We start from the raw sequence: 24591 nt of genomic DNA, 5'->3' as shown, positions 1-24591 counted from the left end.
TTCCTGTAATCTATCCATGAATTTATATCAACCTTATTTCTACAGTAGTTTAGTGCTTACAGAATATCTTCAGAACCAGCAACCAAATATTTTAACCAGTATTGAAATTGTTTTGAATTAAAGGAGAAAAAAATAGGCAAGTAAGCGTGCCCATTTTCCATTCCCAAAGATGAAGAATTACAGAAGCACAAGGAAAAAATTCCAGTAAAACTATATTTGAGAATCTTTCTCTGGGGAGTGTTTAGATGATGGGTTATTTTTGTCATACTTCTAATGGGTGAAATGAAACCATTCTGCATTTTTGCCAGAGGTATTTACACGAGACACCCCGCAGCCTCTGGACATGAAGTAAATGGGCACCGTGGCCACCGTGCTCCCATGGGAGCAGCCGTTGGGTCAGGCTCCAAGCCTCCTCTTCCTCCCCCTGCCCTGTGATGGCCCCATATTCCCTGGGGGCAGGATCTGGCCTGGCGCCTGCCCTGGGCGGCCTGGGGACAGATCGGAGCGGGGGCTGATCCAGGGACCCCCAGCCCCAGACTGTGAGGCTGGGACCCACAGGCTCCCATGAGGGTCCCACGAGGCCCCGTGGGGCAGGCGGGCAGCTGCACCCCGGGCCTGTGAGGATCCACCAGGCCCAGGCCTGGGGCAGCCATGTCGGCAGGGCCTGCCCTCAGCCTGCTGGGCCGTGCCCCCCCCACCAGGCTCTCCCCATAGCGAGGGGGCACAGGGGAACGCTCCCCCCACCCCGAGCAGGGCTTATCCGTCTCTCTCCATTTTCCTCCTCCCCGCAGGGCAGCGTGGCAGCATGGCCACCATGGGGTTGGAATGGAGGCTGTGCATGCCAGGGCCATGGTGAGGGCCGGGATCTCCCAGTGAGGGTGTCAGCTGTGAAAAAACCATGAATTTTAACGTCTGGAACATCAAAGAGATGTTGAGCACACCAACAGCCGCTGGGTGAGCTTGGGCTGTGGGGTGGGGCAGAAAGATCACGAGGAAATTGTATATAAAATTAAACGCTTTGGGTGTTTGATAGTGATGGGGTGAAACACATCTAGAATTGATCTACCGTCCATTACGGTCTGGTTAATGGTGGCTAATTACCCTCCTTCCCGATCCTGTTTGTGCCTGCATTGCTCCCAACCTGCCAGGCACTGCCATAGATCCACCATTGCTGGGAATTTAAAAACCAGCATTGGCTGAAAGCTGTTCTCTGATTTATTTGGGGTTTATTCAGGGAGGTCCTGTGGCCTATCTATGCCTAATTAGGTAAGTTAAATCACCATGTGCAAAGGGTAGATAAAATGAATTGTGATTTGCCATATTGTTGCATATTATGTAACTCTAAAATTATTCCATATCCTGCATTTATATGCATGGCTTAATTTTTTTCCCAGCAGAAGTCAAAGAGTAGCTAGAACTCCCCACATCTACAATATATAGTGAAACAACAAAAATTTTTTGGATGTAAACATCTGGAGAGCAAATATGTAAGACAGGCTGCATTTTTTACCTTTTGCATTACGTAGCTAAAAAAGACAGCAAGATTTATCCCTTGTTTGACTCTAGAGAAGCTAATTGATGAATTTGGTCCTCTGAGCCTCTGTTAGTTAAATAACCCACTTACATAACTAACTTGTTCAAATTCACCGTTTTAGTCATACTGTCTCTTTGGCCTGATATTACCACAATGATGGATGATAATGAAAACATAATAGTAGTTTCCTTGCCCATTATAAAAATACTTGTCATAGATGTACGAATTAATTGAATTTTGCACAGATGCAGGGGTCAAAGGGGAGCCAATTCAGGGAAAAACTTGTTTATATTTGTCATGGGTTTGTCTTTATAAATATGTGTTGCATAATTATGTTGTCTTCTTGGTACCTGCAGATTTCTGTTTGGCTTTTCTTGGGTTTTGTTTGTTTGTTTGGTTTTGGTTTTTTATTTTGTTTTCAATAAGTTGCTTCTAAGTAGTTTGAAAACCTGTGACTTTCTTTCTGGTCAGAGACTGAGCTGGGGAAATTTAGATAATATATAAAAATAGATAATATTCTACATAATAATATATATAATTATATATTACTGTAATATATAATATAATAGCTATAATAATTATATAGTAATAATTATATTAATATATACTATATTAATTATATATTGATTTAATACAATATAATATATAAAATTTATAATAGAGATTTTTTTAATACACAAATCATTCTGTGGAGTTGTGCAATAGGAAAGGAAAAGAGTGGAAGAAGGACAGGTGCCTGTTTGGAAAGGGATCACTCGAATTCCTTCCTCCTCCAAAGTATCCTGTCAGCTACAAAGTCTTCCCTTTTAACTCATTTATTAATGCAGGAAGAAAATACAGACAACATTTTAACACGCACTTCTCAGCATTCCACATTTTTTGCAAGTGAGTTCAAAAGGGTCAAATAGGGCATAAAATGTTACTTGAAAATGCAGCTGGGTTTTTGGAAGAGTTAAGAAGGGGGAGAAAGTTCTCAGGAGGAAAATTAACTTTTTCTAAAGGAAAAAAGAAGTTATTCATAGAAGTGTGTGCATGTGTGTGTGTATTTGAAATAGGGGAAAAGGTGTTGATTACTTTTCCCTGGCTCACTTCTGTTACTAGAAATCTTTCTCACCACAGCAGGGTATGCTGTATAATCCCCAGAATACTGTTTTTCAGGGAGCTTTAAAAATGAAACATAAAATCAGCATATAATCTAGGCAGGGTATGAATCACACGAGTTCTTTGCAAGTTTGAGTCAGGGTGTTACTTCTGTGAGCAGCTGCCACCAGGTCCCTAGGAAATGCAGAGCTCCAGTGACGCAGTAGCCTCATGGCAGCGGTGCTGCACAAGCCCAAGATTGCTCTGGGTTTTATTTGTTATCTATCTGTCAGACACACATGTGCTTCTCTGTAACCACTAGCAGCCTGAGAAATAGGGTGGGGGAACTAAAGTTTCTGTTTTACCTGTTTTTATGTATGAATATTGACATAACAGAGATCTTAGAAATATGGCAAAGGGAAGATTATCTAGTTGGACACTGCAATATCAGGGTGCCAGTTATTTAAGGTGGTGGGAGGGGGTCATGTGGATAGACTGACAGCTATACAGTGGAGAAAGTTTAGGTCTAATTTAAGTGTATCAACAAATGACATGATTCTTGTGGATTGAAATGCTGGACTTCATTAGGGAAAGTGCTGTGTTAGAGCAGCGCTGCTGCCTGCCCAGCCAGAAGGGCAGGTGAAGAAAGATTGCAGAAGATGTGAGAACAGCAGCTGTAAAAGCAGTGATGCTTCAATCAGCCTTTTATCGACTGGATAAGCGTCGCTGGGGCGTGATGCTGAAAGTACATTTCCAGACACCATAAATACCTGCCTCAGCCAGGGAACTCCCAGGGGCAGAGACGTGTCTTGCCTTGGCCCTGAACTGAGCACAAGAGCCGCGTTCAGGATATTACTCTTGTAGTGGTACCATGAGAGTGACAGTACTGAACTGGAGTCAACATCTCTGCAGGAGCAACAGAAGCCAAAAAATCCACTACTGTTTAATTTCAAAAAAGATACTGACATAGTCATAAGGAAGCTCGTTAAAAAGAAATTAAACTGGACACCCAAAAAGGTTAAATGTTTGCCTGAGGCCTAGAGATTAACTAGACTTCATGTTGAAGCTCAGAACAAATGCATACCAGCTATCAGATCAGACATGAGAAGGACCAGTACCAGACTGGCATGGTAAAGAAGACTTCTGAAAATGAGAAGGCATCCTTCAAGAAATGAAAGACAATAAAAAATAGAAAAATAGAAACCAATATATTATGATTTGAAATTGAAGTTACGGGAATTTTCTTGTTCTGTGAGAAAAGCAGTAACTTGCTAAAGGCATAAAAGCTACTAATATACCTACTTCCAAAGACATCAGAAGCAGAAAGCCTGCCAGAGAGTGTGTAAGGCCAATATATGATGAAAATATTAGAGAGGCATTCAAAAGGAATGCTGTAAGTTAAAGCCTGCTTGGGCCACTACTCTCTATAGCTTATTTCTGCTGTTGAGAAAAAACTTCCAAATTTAAGAACCTTATTCAATCCATTATCCCATGAAATTCCATCCCACATAGCAGGGCCACATATTTTGAAGTTGCCTTGAGGTCCCAGAATAAGCACAAAATGAAGGAGACAGCCAGGACAAAGACTGGGAGAGCAGCTGTAAAAATCCTGAACCTTGGAGGAATGAGAAACCAGGGCTGTAAGTGCAGACTGGAAGATGGCTTCAGACTTGGGGGGGGGGTGGGTGGTGGGGGGGTGGGGTGTGTGCAAAAAAACCACTGTCTCCAGATGTCTAATTCTTAATGTGGTCAGGGATACGTTTTGTGAAAGTAAACAGGGCTGCTCCATGGAAATTCCAGTCTCCTCCTAAGGAAAAGGCCCTGTGTGAACCTCTGTGGCTGGCTCAGGACAAAGGGCTAACATGGTTTCCAAGGTGAGGAATGTCTGGGCAGTATTGAATCACAGCCGAATGAATAATGGAGTGGCTCATAGAAAGTAAAAATTATCTTGAGGAATTAAAACAAGACCAGAAGGACTTTGAGCCTGAAATCTGGAAACTGGAGGCAGTGTTTGAGCTGAATAACTGAGAGGGATTTTGTTGTGGTTAATGCATTGGGGCCAGTGCCAAAATCTGTTTGTAGAAATTCCTTTTAGGATATGGTGCAAATGATTTGCAGCAAGCATGTCATGCTATTCCAGAGGACAGAAAGCAGAGTCATAATTTTATGCTGTGGCCATTCACAGTGAAGAGATGGCAAATGACTGGAAGCTGCAATAGCAGCTAAAACTCCTTGTTTTAAACTCCTCCAGGCCCCTGGATGCTGAAGTTCCTCTGCACCCAAAGCCAATGCTGATCCTTGCTTATTTCCTGAGCTCATTGGCAGGCAGCAAATAGTGACGATGAGAGCAGCATAGCAGAGCTAGAGACAGTTCCTATAGATACAGACTAAAGCCAGGAGGAAGAGCAGGTGAACAGTAGCTCCCAGAATTTCAATTGGATTTCTTGTGATACAGCCCTGGTCACTAAATGAGAAGGAGTGGAAAGGGCTGGGAGATTTTTCTGGAGGGGAATCAGGAGAAGAAGAACTTTATGGCACTGATCCTACTCAGGATTACTACCAGGAGAAAAAGATCTCGTCTTTGGGAAAGAGGGTTTACTGCACTTTGAAGAAAAGTGTCAGGAAGACGTAAATGAGATTTACCCACAGTACTTGGGAAAAAGAGGCATGTTGGCACAGGTTCAGTGGTGATGACAGAACCAAATAAAATCACTTACAGCAGCAGCACCGTGGATAAATGTTATTTTGCAAATTGCAGAAGACTCAGTTTGCTTTTCCAAATGACTCTTAAACCTTGGTGCTGGTGTGTAAGGATGGATCCAAAAAATGGAGTAAAAATTAACCATTTTAAGTATGACCGATAAGGCCTATGACAGTTTATAGTTATGAATTTTTAGCTTGTCAATGCTCCTAGAAACATCTAGGAAACACAAGAAGAGGGTATTTATGGCATGCTGTGTTTCTCTTGGGTTGTTGTATCTGACAGCTGTTTGGGGGCAAGGCAGAACCTTTGAATGAAAAGTGAACATCTGCATATGGTTGTGCTAAAATATTTGGAAGTGGAAATTGGAACTTAGAAAAATTAAAGAAGCTCCCAAAACATCTAACTCGGTGGAGTTAGATCCCACTGACAACAGGGAAACTGAGACTGTGAAGAACTAGCTGACTCCCCAGATATGCAAAGGGCTGCAGATTTTTTATGTCACACTCATGTTACAAAAAGGGTTGGCGTTGCCAATATTGCAATACCTTGCATAAAGTTAGGTGGGAAAAAGAAACTGTTTCATCAGTCAGCAGAGGATGATTTAGTATTTTTTGGCACTGACAAGAACTTGTCTTGTATATCTAAAGCTGGTTTTGCTTTGGACGCGTATGCTAGTGCCAATACCATAGGAACATTATGGAACAAATGCATGAACAACTTGGGGAATGGCTCGTGTTAGCAGAAAGCTAAAAGTTCTCCTGAGGTAAACTATTACATCACCTAGGAGAGACTTCTAACTGAGATTAAGTATCTAGGATGTTTCCTTGCAGTTTATAAGGAAGGGTTTATATTTAGGACAGAGCATGCATCCCTGCAGCTCAGGCATCCTGAAGGGAGTGGTCAGGTGGTTAGAAGAGCTGTGCTTGCCTGACCGTGGATCTGATCACAGATCTCATCATGGTTGTCTGGTCTCACCGTCAGGGATAGGCCTGGGACAAGTGTGGCCAGGCTGATGTCTTCCCCAGATGGTCTTGTTAGTAAATTAATTGCCAGCAGTGTTAAGCAAGGGAGAAAGAAATCCATTGCTCAGGGGAATGAGTGTATTCAAAAGAGACATCTGTTTTGTTTCCCTCCAAAATTTGCAGAATTACCATTGTTCCTAAACCAACCACTGAGGTAGTGGACTTAAGACAGAAAAATAAGGCTTTGGAGCAGCCAACAGCCACCTTTGGTCATAGTGTCAGTGCTGAGTGAGCCTGGGAAGTCACTTGGTTCATAAAGTCCTCTCAGCTCTATACTCCTCAAAATACCAGTCATAAACCTGTTTGTTACAGGAATCTTGTACTTCAGGCATTAAGTAATGTGAAGGGACTGAAAAAATGAGCAGGTTGTGGGATGTGATATTCACCAGTTTTACCAGACACTTTCAAAGGGGTTTTGACAAGACAGTAAAGCACTTAAAAATTATAAAAAGCCTTCCTTAAACTAAGAGGGAGCTTTTTTCAGCTAGAATACAGAAGGATTTAGAAAACTGGTGCAGGACATGTGATACTCACATTGCAAGCATGGGTCCTGCCCATGCAGCCTGTGTGCTTACATCTCTCCCTGACATGCTGGCTGTAGATTAAGAAAATTATTTTTTTTTAAGAAAGCTTAGCTGAGATGGAAACAAGAAGCTGTGCTAGTAAAAGTTGTATTCAGATTTCTTTCTTAGTAGATTTGGGGTCCAGAGAAAGATCAAGGGAGAAGGGTTTGAATTCAGACAGATTTATCAGGCTTTTTGAGAATCCAGAAACCCATACCTCATCTATTTTTGCCTGCAGTTCAGTGTACTCAGTGAGCCTAAAGCCAAAAGTATTAATATGATATTGTCACTGATACCACTATATAATGAAGAGGGAGACTGAGCAGTTCAAGTACTGCTACTAAATCCTTTCCCTGATGTGTGTATGATGTTTGGGCTCCTTCCAAAACTGGGGATTAGCCAAACACATCACTGCTAATAAATGTTGGGGTGATCATCTTTTGTTATACACATGAATTAGTTTCCTGTTCCTTCTCCTTTACTTATATGATTTGATATGGAAGAAAAACCCCGCCTAAGAGTCTTTTTAATTAACTTTGGTCTGTAATTCCCAGTTCCAAAGACAGCAACACATCTCTCCATTTTGGTAGCTTAAAAACCAGAAAGAACTGAGAGTATAAACTTGGCCCAGCTTTTCTTATGTTTAGACCTAGCCTATGCACTCCATCAGACCTTGTGGATGCAGAGCAATGGAATAGTATAATGTGAAAAATTAAAAAAGTCTGTATCTTTGCTAGAAAAAATTGAAGCCAGCCTCTGACACAATAAGAAGCAGTGCAGCTGTGCAGGGAAACCCTTGTCTGAGGGAAGCTGGTACTGTGCCATGAGCCTAGTCCATAAAGTGGTAGAAGCCGTGCCTCTGAAGAGAAGTAGAATCAGAGCAACACAGCACAAAGTCAAGGCTAGCTGGAAGAGGTTTATTTGGGCAATGCTCAGGGGAAAGAAGAGAACTTTTGAGTAGTAAGTTACCATGTTTGAAATATTTCTAACAGTCCAGATCAATTTGTCCAACCATATGCTACCTATTTATTTGTTGTTCCAGCATGTCAGACCTAAGGTATCTGGAGAATAAATGGCCAAGAAATGTCAACTATCAGAAAGGTTTACTCTGTTGGAACTACCTTCCAAGTAAGCCAAGCAGCATATGAGTTACAACAGAAATTATTATCCAGAGTAGTGAAAAGGGAGAGACCTGGCACTTGCTAGGAGCAAACCCCATGGTGTCCCTTAAAATAAGACTGACAAGGCAGGTAGGATGAACTGAGTTAGCTGGCCAGTCCCAGTTTTGGTCTTCTGTCTGCAGGACCTGCTGGAGAAACACCTTCACCCCTGCAAGGTGAATGCAGAGCTACCACACTGCGTTTGTATGGATGTGGCACTTTAAGATAAACCAGTTGGCTTTGCATAGCAAAACCACATGCAGTTAAACATTATGCAGTTATAGGAACAGTACCCTCCAAGTGGAGAGTGAAAATGAATATGTTGGGATGGGCCATGCTTGAACAGTTCCAGCAGGTCGTGTAGGGAATTCTCTCTTTGGCTTTTTAATTGCTCAAGACTCATTCACAACCTGCTCTGCTCCATTTCAGGCCTAATAAGTTTTCCATCCGGAGCAGTGCTCCTAGTGACTACTCAAGTTTGAGCGATTCTCAGCTGCTCTTCGGCTCCCAGTTCTGCCCGGAGAATGTGCAGTTGGCAGCAGCACCGTTGGAGCTGGGCACACAGCTGGGACAGCACAACTCCCAAGACGTGAGTCTTGCTCTTGTTCAGCCCTGTGCAGGCACGCAGCCACTATTCAAAGTTAATGGAAAATGCTGAAATCAGGTCGTACCATTTGCAAATGTTAGTAACTGCTGAAATCAAGTTAACTTCTTGATACATACACATATTTACTGTGACTAGACAAAGTAGCAGCCTGGTCAGCTGAAAACCTAGTATTTATAAAAGATTACTATAAATTATTATTGAGATAGGTATTATTTTATTTAATCACTTTTTTTTAATTACTAAAATAATATGAAATTATTCTCAAGCTAATGTCTTTAGACCATCTAGCTAAACTAGAATATTACATCTATTCCTCTTTGAAAAATGTGGTGTTTCTCTTCATTAGCTTTCTGCAAGAATGACAGAGGCATTCAGTATTTACTTCCATTGACTGAAAATTAACTTGCTGTATTGTTGTTATGGCAGATGCTTGAATGATTTTGGATTAAGAACTTCTACGCCCAAAATCTTTCTCCTGCAGCGTGTGGTTTCTGATGTTACCAACCTCACTAAAATAGTTCCTGCACTGCTAACAGAGAGCACTGGAACCGAATGAAGACACCTGAGAGCAAAGATTAAGAAAGAGCAGTGGTGCCAGCTCGGTAGCCCTAGGCTGTCCTTCAGTTCCAGATCCTATCTGCTGTCCTCTGCATTTTACTGAGTATCTTGTCTATTAGCTGCAGCAGCTTTTCATCAGACACAAAAAAAAGAAATCCACTCTCCACAATTAAAGAAGAAAACTTAATGGAAGTTGCATTTTCTTACGTTTTAAGGAAAAAGCATTTCCATTTTGGTCACACAGTGTCTGGAAAGTTTGTAGAATGAAGAAGGTCTTTACAGCTTTCATATTAATATTAAATTTCTTGTTCTGAAATGTATATTGAAACATGTGAAAAACTCATCTACACTCTGGTGGTGTTGCTAGTTGGCAGCAAAATTATGTCATCCACCAGGAAATTCAATAGGGTTTTCTTTAGATTCCTGTACAGGGAGCTCCCACTGACATCTTTAACTTTTCAACAATTCCAGAAACACTGGAATTCATTTATAGTCTCTGTGTTGAGCATACAGGAAGAAAAGCTGTACACCTGATGATCGCAACCAACTGAAAATCCTCAAGATGAGAGAAAAGCCTGAGTCTGGAGAAATTCGGGCTGGGTCTCAGTTCCACAGCGAGTCAATCTAACTAGGTGCACTAAGTGAGCCATAATCTCATGAAATGTTTAATCTCCTCATCCAGTCTAATCTGTCACATCCAATCACTGTGATCTCTGTCTGCAAAGCACTTGGTACACAAATGTTTTTTTCTAATTAATGTTCTGATTATTTTTATACTTCAACATTTTTCTTTCTTTTGTGCAACAGAGTGAGCCCAGTATTTTTACCAAATACCAGACAAAACCACTGTTATTTGATGAAGATACAAAAGAAAAAGGTTCACTTAATTTTGGTGCAGGAAGAGTGAAAAGTGTCTTGGAAAATTTTGAAGTGAATAGGAACAAAATAAAGGACAAATATGATCGGTAAGTAGACATCCATTGGAAATTCTTTCTGTGCTGGTGGTTATCACTCCCTGTAGCTCCTTCTTCCCCTCTTAAAAGTCATACATGACATAGCTGCATATTTCTCCAAGAAAAGTATCTTTTCAGGTTTTAAATAATCTCTGATTGGAAAGAGTCAGAGGATAAGAGAATAGGGTTTATTTGCAGTGCAATTTATGTAACACACTCAGCCATAAGCCACAAGGAACAACAAAACTCTAACCTGAATTTACCTTTGTCCTTCTTTATCTAATCAGCAGGGGTTTTTCTGTATTGATTCTCTGCAAAAGCCCATATTTCTCAAAATTGCATAGACTGTAGGTGTTGTGCCACAAGCGGGGTTCAATATGCAGTGTGCAATAAGCCAATCTTACACACAGAGCTGAGATATTTATTTATTTCATGTTTGTGCAAAGATGGGTGCTAGGTGATAATTCCACAAAGTTAGCACACCACACCAAAGAACTACAATGTGTTTGTCCTGTTACATGATTACTAAAAACCTGCCTAAATTTACCCTCATTGGTTGGTAGTCACCATCTCATCTACTATTGGTTAGTTATATTTAAATTAGCCTCACTTGCTATGTAAATTAGCAAGCATGCTCCTTGCAGGTGGAGGGGGGAAGTTCTTCCAGCCTTGAATTGAGTTGGTGGTTGCGATCTCCCCCTCCCACCTTTACCTTTCCCCCAGTTCATGCTTCTTTGGCTATCATCTGGGCTTTGGTGCCTTCTGGAGCAGGATGTTTCCTTTTTATCAGTCTTTAGTTCCTCTTCAAGGGCATAATCAAGGTATGATACAAAGTAATCAGGCCTACATAGTGAAACTATTGAGTAATGGTCCTCCATAAAGGATAAGGCATCAAGTTTAACCCTAAATTAAGCAGTATCACCGCAGCCTAGGCATTAACTCAAACATGGCTACATTGGAACTGGTGAAAGGGACTCTGAGGACAACCTTCACATTTAGGCCAGATGAGGAGATTGCCAAGCATATTGTGTGCGGTGGAAGAAGCAATGATTACACCTTTATAAATCTGCACGTATCTAGAATTTGACTTGTATACAAGATTTTTGTATCTTGTGGTTTTGGTAACAGACAAGAGTAATTCACTAATGTAATTTGTATCTGCTGTTTGTCAGATGTTAAGAATTAAATGTGCATGTAGGTCCTAAAGGACTTTAAGGAACAGCTAACCATTTGAAGCTCAAAAATGAAAGATGGCAAACTCCCCGGTGCACCTATAAATAATTCTTAGCGCTGTACATTTTGTAATGTAACATCCAAAGTGAAACGCGCTTTTATTAAAAGCCTTTGATCAAATCAGGCTATATATCTCTTTTTCTTTTGCAATGGGCACTATGCTTCTGATAAGGCAAAATTTGATTCTCTAGTGCCTGTTAGAGGAGTATTTTTTAAAATGAATTATGAGAAATGACCAAGTAGTTTGAAATATTTAGGCAGAACTCTTAATTATCCTTTATTTCTTCTTTAAATGAATTATGCTTCTTCTTACACTCCAGACTCATTGTCAGATTAGAAGCCTGTTTCTAGAAATAGCTATATTATCTTTACAAAGTTAAATATATAATTTATTAATTTGTATCCCCCACAAGGTTGACTAATAAAATTAATATCTTCCTTTCCATAAGGCTAGAAAGATTTCAGAAGCCCTGCCTAATTCTCATAAGTAGAACCTACCTGGCCTCCACCTTTTTGGTTGTTGCAATTTGGATCACTAAATGATTGATTTAAAATGACCCGAATCTTCAAAGAGGAAATAGGTTATCACTTTGCTTAGCAACCGTCCTTGCATTTTGGTTTGATAGGTTAATTGTGAATATAGCCTGGTTCCTCATAGGCTCGCTCAGCTTAAAAGGGTGGATAACAGAAACCACAGGCATAATCTCAGGAGAAAAGGATTTGCAGTATTTGTTCTTCCTGGCTTGGGCTTTGTTGATTTGAAGCTTTTCCCATGTTTTTCTCACAGTTATTTGAGTCCAAATACAATACCTATGTATCCCAGCAACTGGCACGCTGCCTCCACCAAGGCTGTGTCCTTCTGGAGCAGATAGCACAGTGGTAACACCCCAGCAGCTAATGAACATTTGTGTAAACGCCAACTAAAACTTTCAAGAGAGGCACGAATGCTAGGCCAAAAATGGGAGAGTTAAAAAAAAAATAATTTCATGTATATGATATATACATGCATGTGTATATATTTTTTTTCTTACTCTATATAGCAGAATCCATGCTTTCCTAAAATAAGTAAGGTGACTTCAAAGGGTTATGCCCCCTGAACTAAGCACATTTCTGCGCTTACATTACAGACTACACTATGCCTTGCAGTGTTTCATGTCTCATGATTACTGTGATCTTTTCAATTTCTATCTACTTCAGTAACTTACACGTCTGTTTTATACTTGTTTGGTTTTTTTTTCATTTTAGTGAGGTTTTAAGCACCTTTATTTCCAGTATCAAAGACAGGCTTCAAGGGGTAAGTTAATTCAAATTCAAAGTGCAGAATAATGAAGAGTTAGAAATCATAGAATGTTTTGGGTTGGAAGGGACCTTTAAAGGTCATTGAGTCCAACCCTGCTGCAATGAGCAGGGACATCTTCTTTAGGGCCTTGCCTCAGAGTCAGCAGTGGAATTTCTCTGGGTCTCGGGAGCAAGAACAGGCTGTAATAGCCATCTGCAAATATCAGTTCTTTTTTCTTCTGCCTGAAGAAATTAGTCTACCCTTGAGAACAAGACAATGTGGTCCTACTGTCTGAAGGTGATGGTATCTCCCCCAACACTTTTATGATTAGAATCTTAGAATCATAGAATCATTTAGGTTGGAAAAGGCCTTCAAGATCATCAAGTCCAACCATCAACCATGTCCACTAAACCATGCCCTGAAGTGCCTTGTCTATGCACTTTTTTAATACCTCCAGGGATGGTGACTCAACCACTTCCCTGGGCAGCCTTTTCCAATGCCTGACAACCATTTCAGTAAAGAAATCCAATCTAAACCTCCCCTGCCGCAGCTTGAGGCCATTTCCTCTCGTCCTATCTCCAGCCACCTGACAGAAGAGACTGACCCCCACCTCACTACACCCTCCTTTCAGGCAGTTGTAGAGAGCGATAAGGTCTCCCCTCAGCCTCCTCTTCTCCAGACTAAACAGCCCCAGTTCCCTCAGCCGCTCCTCATAAGACTTGTGCTCCAGGCCCCTCACCAACTTGGTTGCCCTTCTGTGGACACACTCCAGCACCTCCATGTCTTTCCTGTAGTGAGGGGCCCAAAACTGAATACAGTATTCAAAGTGCGGCCTCACCAGTGTCGAATACAGGGGAACAATCACCTCCCTGCTCCTGCTGGCCATACTATTTCTGACACAGGCCAGGATGCTGCTGACCACCTTGGCCACCTGGGCACACTGCTGGCTCATATTCAGCCAGCTGTCAACCAGCACCCCCAGGTCTTTTTCTGCCAGGCAGCTTTCCAGCCACTCTTCCCCAAGCCTGTAGCACTGCATGGGGTTGTTGTGACCCAAGTGCAGGACCCGGCACTTGGCCTTGTTGAACCTCATACAATTCTCCTCGGCCCATCGATCCAGCCTGTCCAGGTCCCTCTGTAGAACCTTCCTACTCTCGAGCAGATCAACCCTCCCTCCCAACTTGGTGTCATTTGATTATTCAATTATGATCAATTAATTTGACTAACATTATTAATGCAATTTTACAGATCAGCACCTATATATATTTTGAAATCTGTTAGGATGTCTGCAACATTTCATGAGCCTTTTGAGCCATTCCAGATCTCCTTTGGGATTGCAACCAACAGCTGGACAAATTGTTTCAAGCAACAGATAAATAGCCATTTTCAGGCTGTTTGATTCCATGAGTTGCAGTCGTTGTTCTGTGGCATTTGGGGTTGTGTTTTTGTAAATGAGGAAAGGGCAATGTATTAATTTTCTCATTTACCTTCGTTTTTGCAGCTGCAAGCATGCTTGGACAAGTTTGGAGAAATGTTCGATTCACGAAACAAATCCATTTTGGTTCACCTAGAAACCATTTCCAAGACACGTAAGTCCTTTCTGTATTTCTGTTAACAGCAGAGGGCACAGTCAAACTGCCGAATGGCAGCGTGTTGTCTCCAAGCTGGGGTGAACTAGGCAAGTCATGCCACTCACAGCTGCTCTTCATAAGGGAGAAGAGCAAGTAAGACTTATCCATGGTATGGACTTGTCCATTTTTCCATTCTTACTCTGTTATATTCTCATTTTCTCTGCTCTCTTGTACTGCGTCAGAGATGTTTGGTGGTGTGTAGTTAGGCGCCATGCATGCATAGATAAATGCAGCTCTATGTTCTTGTGTTCTGCCTGGAGTATGATCATTTTTAGACTATCTGGAGCACTAATGGAATACACACAGTAAAAATAACTTAGATATTTATAACCTGAGCATCCAGTTCCAGTTTTTAGGGCTTTCTCAGATTTTCACATGTTAGTTTGAAGTCTTCCATCACTCCTCTGTGCTTGAAGTGATCATATTTTCAATATGAGCAAAACTAGTATTGCTCATTTCTTGAGTAAGAAGCACATAATGAAGCACGCTATTGCCATGATAAAAAGGTGACCCCCCAAAAAAAGCCAATAATGTAAAATACTTTTGAACAGCTCTGTCTCTGAAGTGGCTAGTCAGAGCAGTCTTTACTGAGGGAAAGTGCTTCAGAGAAATTGTTTCTAATTTGGCTTAGATCTGAGCCTTTGAGAGTGCATTAATTTTTAATGCTGGGATAATTTTTTATCAACACCCTGTCAGGACTCTGCTTTGTGCAAGAACAAGAGGCTGGTTTCAATACATGTAAGAAACGTGAAATGAGTTATACCTTGTGAGATCAAGGTAGCAGACTTTCACAAAAGCACTGTAATATTCACTGTGCGGTAAAATGTGGCTTCCACAAAGCACAGCTTTGACAGATACCCTTTAAGTCAACACAGCCCTCTTAGGCAAAAAGAGTGGGGTCTAGTGCATTCTGCCGAGGTCGTGATAGCCTGTATGTTTGAAATACCAATCTTGTTATACTAAGAACACTCCCTTGCTGTGCTTGGCAAGTGCTCTTGGTGGGACCTTAATGTAAGCAAGAATCTGTCTGCTTTGGCCAGCACAACAAGCACCCTATTACGCATTTGCCCATCTCCTAATTACTTCAGTGCCTCAACTTGTCCACTCTGCAGCAGGACTTTGCCTAATTTCGTATACCTCGTGCACAGAAATTGTTGTCATGGCACTGAAAATCAAATCGATTGTTCCCGATTCCCCCTCTTCATTCCATACCATTTGCTCAACTGTCCTGTTTCTTCTCCATACCCGTTTTAAATAAATGTGCCTTGAATGAAATGAGAAACCTCCCAGAGGTGCCTGCTGCTAGATTTTCAAAGCAATTGAAAAGAAAAATTGGCACTTTCTGTAATGTATCATGCTGCAGAATGTTGAATATATAATGAAAATCATCACGCACTCCACAATGTTGTTCTTTTTATATTTCTGGGAGGTTCATCTGTCACTGGTTAATTGCTGATAAACACTGCCATTTGACTGGTATCACAGTGATGGATAATTAAGTTCCCACTAAATAAATACCTGCTGTTAGAGCCTTGAAAAGATCCCACCTGAGGCAATTCCCTTGAAAAACTGCTATTAAATTCCTAAACTCAGGTGATAAAGAGCTACATTCAGAGCTGATAAAGCACTGAATGCCAGTGGCTGATGATACAGTACCTTGGGTTGTGGGTGACATGGTAGAGACATGGTAAATCATCAGCAGTGGAGGATTTCCTATGTAGGAGAGGAATGCAGAAGATTAAGAGGCTTTCGAGAGAAGTAGTACACCAGGACATTCAAACAGCTCCGAAAAACAAAGAAAGGTGGAACTTGAAATCAAGTCTGTCTTCATTAAAAGCTTAGAAGGAGTATCACAGGCTTCATTTATAACAGTGGGTAGCAAGCACATTTGGCACAGTCTCCATAGCCACTGGGCGAGAACAAAACAGAAAATATTTTTCAAAATATATTTCCAAAGCATTTCCAAATGCAGTTGGGCTGGCATGGTCTATGCAGTAAGATTAAAAAAATGTTCCCTTTTGAGCATTTGTCCATATGTGCTTGCACACAGTGGATAGAGCTGTGTCTGGCGCTGGAGATGAGACAACATTTGCCTGAGCAGCTTCCACAGAGGTACAGCTGCTCTATTCCTTGCTCACATCTCGGTGTGCTATGCACAGGGATGCAAAGAGGCAAGCAGACCCTATGTCCTCAGTTCTTCCACCTTACATAGAGTTTCTCTGGTTGACTTGCCTGCTCATCATTTGCTCTTTCCTTCTGATTTCAGCTCCTGTAACTCATTTCTTTTTATATTTTTCTCATTTTCACTTATATACCCACACTTATATCAAAACCTTCTATTTTTTTAATACAAATCCCAATTTTCACAACTCGGCCTTCTCTGAACTGCTTTGCTTCTCTGGTATCTGGTAGTTCCAGCTGTGACAACTCTTAACAGCCATATCCTCCGCACCACCTTGACTTCATTGCAAATGAGAAGCATATACCCAGCCAGCATACCACAGGCAATCCTCTGACGCTCCTGCCAGCAAGGGTGACAAAATAATGTGCAATATGTCCTTTACAGAGGTCAAGGTGATGCAATTCTCTGACAAAATCCAATGCCTGGTGGGCAGTTTTCAAACATGACTTGTTTCAAGACTCCCCAGGACCAGTAGCTGCTGGCAAGGTTTCTAGGGGAATTCACTGTGTTTTTAATGGTGAAATTTGAGCTTGTTTACTGCAAACAGTATGGTCCAGGCTGGGACACCCAGTCCAGACTCCCTTATGTTCTCTATGGATTGAAAAGTCAAAAAGTTTAAAACTGATAAAAGGAATGCCTTTCCCATGCAGCTGCTAACTAGCCGTGCAGTGACTGGCCATTAAACTTGTTGACATGAGGGACTTAACCAGACTCCAGAACACCTCAGCATGGATGGTGAGAAGATGTGTTGTTGTCTTGGTGGATACTGAAACTCCTCATTGTCACACTTCAGGACTTGGGGCACCCTCTGCCATAGAGCAGGCTGAGATCAGGGGGCAGCTCATCCCGCAGTCTCCTGATGCAGGTGTCTTCTGCCATACTGCGGAAGGGGACTCAAGCTAAGCAGTCACAAACCTGCCAGCTGATGACTCAGGGTATGTCCGAGCAGGATACAGCCATGACAGCCTGAATGTTTTGCCTGCTGGCACAGCTCAGTTACCATCCAGGGAGAAGACGCAGCACTCTGCTGAGCTCCGTAGCTGTCTTCCCTGCTCGTGTCTCACCAGGTTGATACCACCTCCTGTTTCCCCTGCTGAACCCGGGCGTGGGGGAACCAACCTCCCTCCAAAGTGTTATTTAAAGCCTCTGCACTGTCAGTGCCAATCTCAGGACGAGTTGCATAGACAATGATAGATAGGCATCAGAAGCAGTTGCTGTTTAATATTCCTAGGCTGGGAGGCTGACGCTTCCTCCCTTGGCTGCTCAGAATGTAGTTTTCAGTTGTTGGGAGTGCAGCTGCACCTGAGTGCAGGCTGATTTGCAGGGAACTCTCTGCAGCGCAGGGTGGCAGACCTACCCCAAGGTCCTACAGCCTTTTATCTCATGCCAGATTTCACATTCCGTATGTTATTAATGTAAAACAGTAGCATCCAAAGACAATGGTACAGCAAATCAAAACACAGTGATATTCCAGGTTGTAAAAAACTGCTTTGTTTAAAGTAAAATACCTGAAGAGAGGCACAAGCCTGTGCATAAACCACCCATTAACCAAGTAAAGATTTTTCCCTCTGTGATCAATTTATTCAATAACTATCTGCTGCGGGGTTTATTTGAAGAAAACTTTCTCTGAAGCAGCCGTTCTTGATCATTTTCAAAGACAAGAGACTTGATTAACAGGGTCCTTGATCTGATCTAGTTTGGCCATCTCAATGCCTTTTCTTTTAAGTCTAGATTAACGCTTATTTTTATTTTGTTTAATAGTGTTTGACAAGTCTGAACACTCCTCTGGTATGGAAGCCAGAGAGGGAAGGAGAGTGCCCCTCCTCTGTACTGAGGGTTTTTTTTCTGCAGAATACTCCTACACGTTCAAATGAAACACATTCAAAAGACTGGCAGTTGGTTGCTTGCCTGCAGCATGCTGTGCTGAGTCAAATGTATGTGCAGATCACAAGCCCAGTGGATGCAGTGCTATTTTTAGACTGAGGATACCATGTTGTAGAAGAACAGACTGACTAGGGAAATCAGAAAGTTTTAAAAATAATTCTGAACTAAAATTAAGTGTATGGGGAAGAGCAGCAAGCTGAGGTAAGCTTGCTGATATTGGCCTTCCTATATCCTCACTATGTAGAGATGGAAGGTGATGAAATGACATGAAAGGAGTTTCCTCCTTTAGTCACTGCTGCTTTCCTCCTCTTTATAGGCATGCAGGCAGGGAGGGGGCTGGCAGACTCTCCCAAAACCTGCTCTGGGACTGCAGGTACCTCTTAGGTCTAACCAGGGAGATGCAAAGCCTAAAAGGCCCACTCAAACATTCACTCCACCGTTATAAACCCATTCTGCAAGGCACAGCTTTCCCCTCATGATTTGTAAAAAAAGTCTAAATCTGTCAGAGCAAAAGACTAAAAGCTTAAAAACAGCAGTGAGAGAGCAGGGATGACTGAATTGCCTGCAACAGCAGAGAGCTTATTCGTTGAAATAAGTGCAGATAATCCTCAGAAATCAGCCATGCTCCTACGGAGAACAACGCAATGCCACATGGTGATGGGCATCCTGAAAAAATGGAGAAATTGCCCCCGAGCCTAGGTCTGGAAGGTGGTTTAACTTGATGTGTGTGAGGTAGATGCATGGACAGGGCAAGTGCAGGGTTCCTTCTCCCAAATGACAGCAGCATTCACTGTGGCCAAGCATCACTCCTTCAAAGAAAGGCAAATAGAGTTAAAAATACAGCCTGGCACAGGGATTCCCTGCTGCTAGGAGGCAGCTCTCGGCAAGGACCCCATCCCTCCTCAAGCAGCAGCCTTGCTACACTGGAGCAGCCCCTCCAGCCCTGTGCCACCAGACACCTCTGGTTTGCGTGGCTGAATAAGCCAAACTCTTTCAATCTCCTTTCATAAGAGAAGATTATCATCTAAGCACTTAATTATCTTGTAGCTTTTCTCTGCACGTGTCCCAGTTCAATCTCTTTTTTTCCTTGAACGTATATGGCTAGGACTGCGCACAGGCTTCCAGCCACCCTGGGGTGCACAGCAGTTCCCATCAGCCAGAGCCCATGCACCACTGCACGCACCACTGCACACCACACTGCCCTATCTCACCTGTAGCCCCTCGTGCTGGCATTTATATCTTTGTGTCACCTGCTAATTACCTAAATGCCCACTGGCTTTTGCACCCAGGTGACTACAGCAGATTTTAAGCAGGTTTGGCTCATGAGCAGGCCTTGAGGAGCACATTCCAGAGCTGCTTTGTCTCCTCATACCACCCCTCTCAAGAGCTGATGTTGTCCGTTTAATTGAGGCTTATCCACTTAATTTTTCTCAGCTTTTTTCATATTTCATTGGCTTGGCAATGCTTTGTTTTATCAGGAGTGGTTTGCATCCTGTTTTGTTCCAACCGGCCAATGTTCCACCCCAGCCACACTATCTGTACACATCTTCCTTTGCTGTTCACAGGAAAGACCAGACATGTTTAGCGAACAGCTCTTTCTCTCCATCCTAATTTATGATTTTAAAGGAAGACTGCTGTAAGATTGCTAAGGATTTTTCATCTCCACATAGGCTCCAAACTGCATTCCCATGCTGTAGTGTATTAGGCACAGCAGTGGTTCCTCTAAGAATAATTGCAGCTGCATGGGGGGGAGTTATATTATTGTCCAATCATATAACACAAATCCCCACTTTTTTTTCCAGTTTTTCAACAAGACTGACTGAAGCCAAGAGCATCTTGCTCCAACTTAAAACCCTCCCAGGGTGCCCATGCCCCCACAGGACACTGCTGGGGCACCCACTGCCTTCCAGCTGCAGCTGCCTGCTTCAGATGGTTTCTGATCCCATCTCTTCCTGTGCCCAACAAATGGAAATCCTTACTCTTTGCACACTCCTTCATAACTTCCCACTATCCCTTCAAGCAGCTTTCCTTCAGTTACCAGCCTCCTGTGCATTTCTGACATGGTTCTGGTTGCACTTCTTACCCATTAACCTCTTGCATCTCTGTCCTGTTACCAGCAATACTATTCTTCCCATCGCAGGTTCAAGCTCCCATTTACAATCAGCTGGTTACAGAAGAGGGTTGGTTATACTGGGGTGAGTCAGCTGTACTGGAGTCCCCCTTTCCCTGGCCATGCCTGCTGTGCAGTTGGCAAACACCTAAGCCTCAGCCTTCCTTGTGTTGAGCCAATCAAGTTTTGCAGCTTCGCATAGCCTTTCCTCTCCAGCTGCTATATAAATAGAGTCCAGTAAATGAGGTTTGGCCTATACGCAGCATCTTATAAATTTCAAGTGCTTTGCATTAAACATCTACCCTATTGTTCATCGCTTGGGGCTCGAGGAGATCTCAGCGGACAAATCACTATGGTTGCACAGCACAGTGAAGTATTTCATGCCAAGCCATGGAGGAAGTAGCCACAGTATTGATAGTACTTTATTCACATTTACAAATGAAAGACCAAATGTGGTTTTTATTGATTTCCCTGTTTAGTGCAAGATGCTCTTCAAAGTCATTGTGCCTCAGTGCTGAAAGCTCTGACAGATAAAAGCCAAATGGAGCAGGCACTGCTGGAGATGGAGAGAAGACTTGCAGCCGTAAGTGCAGAAATTAATCTTTTATTCTGAATCCTCGTTCTGAACTTCTTCTGCTTCTTCAAAATATTAACTGAATATTAAATTGCCTTCGAATGGTGAATTATAAAGTAGGCTGCTCCCGTTATAATGAAGGGGGGGGGGGGGGGGGAACATATTAAAATGCTAATTCTGATGCTTACCCAAGTGCTGGCTAACAGTGCTGTAAGCTCTGATGAAACCCTGGTCAGTAAGAGGGGAGCCCAACAGTGCCCTGTGGTGGCAGGCCGCGATGGAGCACTGCTTCCTCACGCTGGCACATGCCTTCACTGGAGGAAGTGGTGCAGTGCATGCCTGCAAGGTGAGAGCATCTTGCAGAAATGCAGTGCCTCGTCCCTTCAGCTGGATGTTTTCCCAGGGAGAGGAAAAAAGAGGTGAAAAAAGAACAAGTGGGCGTCAGAGACAGAAGAATGAACTGTGAGAGACAAATAATGAGCTGTCAGAGACCTCCTGAACAAGTCTGGTTTCTCCAAAGGCCCTGCTGCAGGAATTCCTTTTAACAAGGATGTGTCACACAAGCATGTGAGGAGGCAGTGCTCCTGGGAGAGAGGGCACACAGTGGGTTAGGGGTATGCCCCAATCCCAAACCTCTCACTTTTGTGGGACAGTTTGAGAAATTACACAGGGAGATACAAATTGCTGTTCTTTGGGTCGATACCCAACTTAAGGTGTCTAATTGACACATAGTACCTGAAAGTTTCTTGTTGGAGTACTATTATTGCACCTTTTATTGTGTTGCTTACTGCTTCTGCTCTGCTTGCTGCTTCCCCAGAAAGACGTGGAGATCTTGGATGTGAAATCCAGTGTCCAGCTGCTGAAGGAGGGCCTGGACTCGCTGCCAGCTCAGCTGAGTGATCAGCACCTGAAGCTGTGTGAAGAACTAGGCTTCCTGAAGCTCCCTAACGCCTTAGCTGAGCTGTACACATTCATTTCCAGTGCCAGACTCCCCCCTCATGTGGCAGATAACTCTTCCCAGACCTCCCCTGGCCCATGCCACGACTCTGTTCTGGGTAAGGAGAACACGTGCTGGCCGTGCTGCCAAGGTAGGGGGGTCTGCAGCCCCTCGAGTCGGTCTCAGCCCCCCTGCACGGCAGTGGGGGAGCAGCACGGAGACTCCCTGGTGGGGAACCAGGTCACTGGGGATGGCATACCTAAGGGTGACCTAAACACAGCTTGGGAAGGGAAAGTCAACCCCATTGCTACAGTGGTGTGTGGCAGAGAAAACACCTCTCTGCAGGAGGTGAAATACAGTTTGGAAACACAGAGCTGTGCTAACCAACATTGCATGTGCTGCACTAACAGTCACTTTTTGGGGGGTAGTCAGAAGAAACACTGTCCTGTGCCACAGGAGGTGCCTCTACCAACTCCACTGAGGAAGGTGGTCAGGAGAGGCAATCAAGGATTTGAACCCATGACACCATCACAACAGAGGCAGCGGCAGCCTCAGGTTTGCCACCTTTCAGTACGAAAAGATACGCCTGGGCAAAGAGACAATAACTGGGCCACAGATGGCGAGGTGGAGAATGCAGCTGCAGGGAACAAAGAAAAACAGAAGCCAGGAAGGATCCCCCGGAATAAAGCAAAGGGGAGGAAGAAAACGTGCCCCACTATGAGAAAAGGCGAGCTCTCTCGATGTAGTGACGGTGGGCTGAAGCAAAGGAAGGCAAATGGGATTATTGAGTTGGAAAGCTCCAGAAAAAATTGCTTTCCCAGATACACGGTTGCTCTCAATTTAGGAAGCTCTAACCCGGTTTTTGCAGCTCCCAGCCAGCAGATCCTCAGCAGTGCTCAGCTGAGGCTTACAAAGAATTTCCCAGCAGTGCCATGCTCCAATAAAAGCCTGCAACAAGTTGCAGACAAAAGAAAGAGAAGTTTGGAAATTAAAAAAAGAGCAAATGTTTCCAGTGTAAAAAGGAATCTCTGGGATTCCTCTCCCCAGGAGAATGTATTTTCCCTGTGTAGCACAATAGGTGAAAAACAGATGAGCTGCTTCAGTCTCCAAAGCCCTGCAGCCTCCAAGAAACCACGTCCTGTCAATACGCTGGCTCAGCAGAATACGGCCTGTTGCTCTTTAGTGTTTGATAGTGATTATTCTGATTGAAGGGTTTTGTTTTGTGGTTGGAGTCCTCAGCGCAGGCTTGGCCATCTCAGTCGCAGTTTATTCCTCTAGGTGTGTTACCTGCTTAGTCAGAGACAAGGCTTGTGCCTGGATGTTTGAAAGTGTTATTGCCCACTTTGATATATTGTAAGGGACTACGTGGGATCTGAGGGGAAGCTCTCCCCTGACTTGGAAAGCTGGTGCGATCTGTATTGCTTTATCCTCCCACTCCCAGAGACGCCACAGGCTCCGATTACTGTTGTATTTACGTAGCTGGGAAGTACCTGCAGAGTCTGCCAATGTTCACCGGGGAGGAGAGGGCTGGCAGAGCACAGACAGGCAGCTCAATCGGATTTAACACTGAGATCTACTTGAAACTTTTCAACTAGATAAATGTAATATCTCTGTGGCCAAAGGCTTTACTCTGTTTCTCACTCGTAGTCTCTGTGTTGGTTTGTATGTCTTAAAGTTCGGCTTTTTAGCTCCCTAGGCAGTAGTAGCATTGTTCTGGTTGATTTCGATAAGGTTCAGATTTGTCCCAGGAGTTGTTTGTGAGCTTTGGACAGGGAAAAGTTTAGCTGAGGAAAACCAAATCCCAACATCTCAGGTTCATCAACTGTTGCATTTCTTCTCCTTTTAGGCTGCAATTTCTTGGTTTCAGAAAATTCAGGAAATTATTTAATTTCTACTTTATTTGGCTCTTGTATCTCTTGGCTCATCAAGGAATGGTCCAACATCATACACTTTTCAAGGGCAGTGGTTCTCAAACAGAAACCAAAAGATGTGACATTCAAATTTAGCAGATGAAGTCACTGATGAATAGTTCTCTGATGCACGTCTCTAGTGAGGAGTTGCTCCAAAATTTTCAAGTCAGAAGGGACCAGCCTGGTGTATACAGCAGCGAGATTGTTGGGCAGCCCCAGTTCCCGCAAAGCAACTCTTTCCAGGGTACCCAGCTGTGACTATCAGCAGCTTCCACTGCTTCAGATATTTGTATCACGTTTGAGTTTTTATCTGAGATGTTACCAGCAAAAGAAGCATTTCAGTGTTGCCAAAACAGGTCTATTGCCATGAATCCAACCAGTCCAGCTTTGTCGTCCCGAGAGGGAAGACTGGGATCCCTTTTTCCTGGCTTTAATAAACTCATTCTATCTTTGCCAAAGTCCAGCATCTTTGTGTTGTTTTTTCGGGAGAGGCAAGGTCCTGTTTCAGTGGGTGAGCAGGCGGCTGCTCTTCAGCTGTTTAACTCCCCCAGATCATGGAACTGGGAGGATTTTATTTTTTTTTTCAACTCCTCTCTGATGTTTAAAGAAAGAAACCTCAGCCCTTCCAGTTTAACGTTGGTTTGGTGACTTTAATTAGCAAGAAGGCAGC

At 43.1% G+C, this 24591-nt stretch overlaps 1 protein-coding gene across 1 annotated transcript; it reads left to right on the top strand.

Moving 5' to 3' along the window:
• Nucleotides 1-898: 898 nt before the first annotated feature.
• On the top strand, nt 899-23220 carry IHO1 (interactor of HORMAD1 1). The gene is made up of 8 exons (XM_049826691.1): nt 899-954; nt 8493-8652; nt 10036-10193; nt 12660-12708; nt 14195-14282; nt 20980-21083; nt 21892-22326; nt 22360-23220. The coding sequence occupies exons 1-8, from the start codon at nt 899-901 to the stop codon at nt 23218-23220; spliced, it is 1911 nt and encodes a 636-aa protein (XP_049682648.1).
• The last annotated feature ends 1371 nt before the right edge of the window (nt 23221-24591 follow it).

The sequence above is a fragment of the Accipiter gentilis genome, chromosome 23 (genome assembly GCF_929443795.1).
Source record: "Accipiter gentilis chromosome 23, bAccGen1.1, whole genome shotgun sequence".
NCBI classification, from domain to species: domain Eukaryota; kingdom Metazoa; phylum Chordata; class Aves; order Accipitriformes; family Accipitridae; genus Astur; species Astur gentilis.
This window is presented reverse-complemented; position numbering and strand designations above follow the sequence as displayed.

Coding starts and splice junctions, on each gene's coding strand:
- IHO1 (XM_049826691.1), top strand. CDS start 899: ATGAATTTTAACGTCTGGAACATCAAAGAGATGTTGAGCACACCAACA. Junction 955..8,492: donor AGCACACCAACAGCCGCTGG/GTGAGCTTGGGC, acceptor GCTCCATTTCAG/GCCTAATAAGTTTTCCATCC. Junction 8,653..10,035: donor GACAGCACAACTCCCAAGAC/GTGAGTCTTGCT, acceptor TTTGTGCAACAG/AGTGAGCCCAGTATTTTTAC.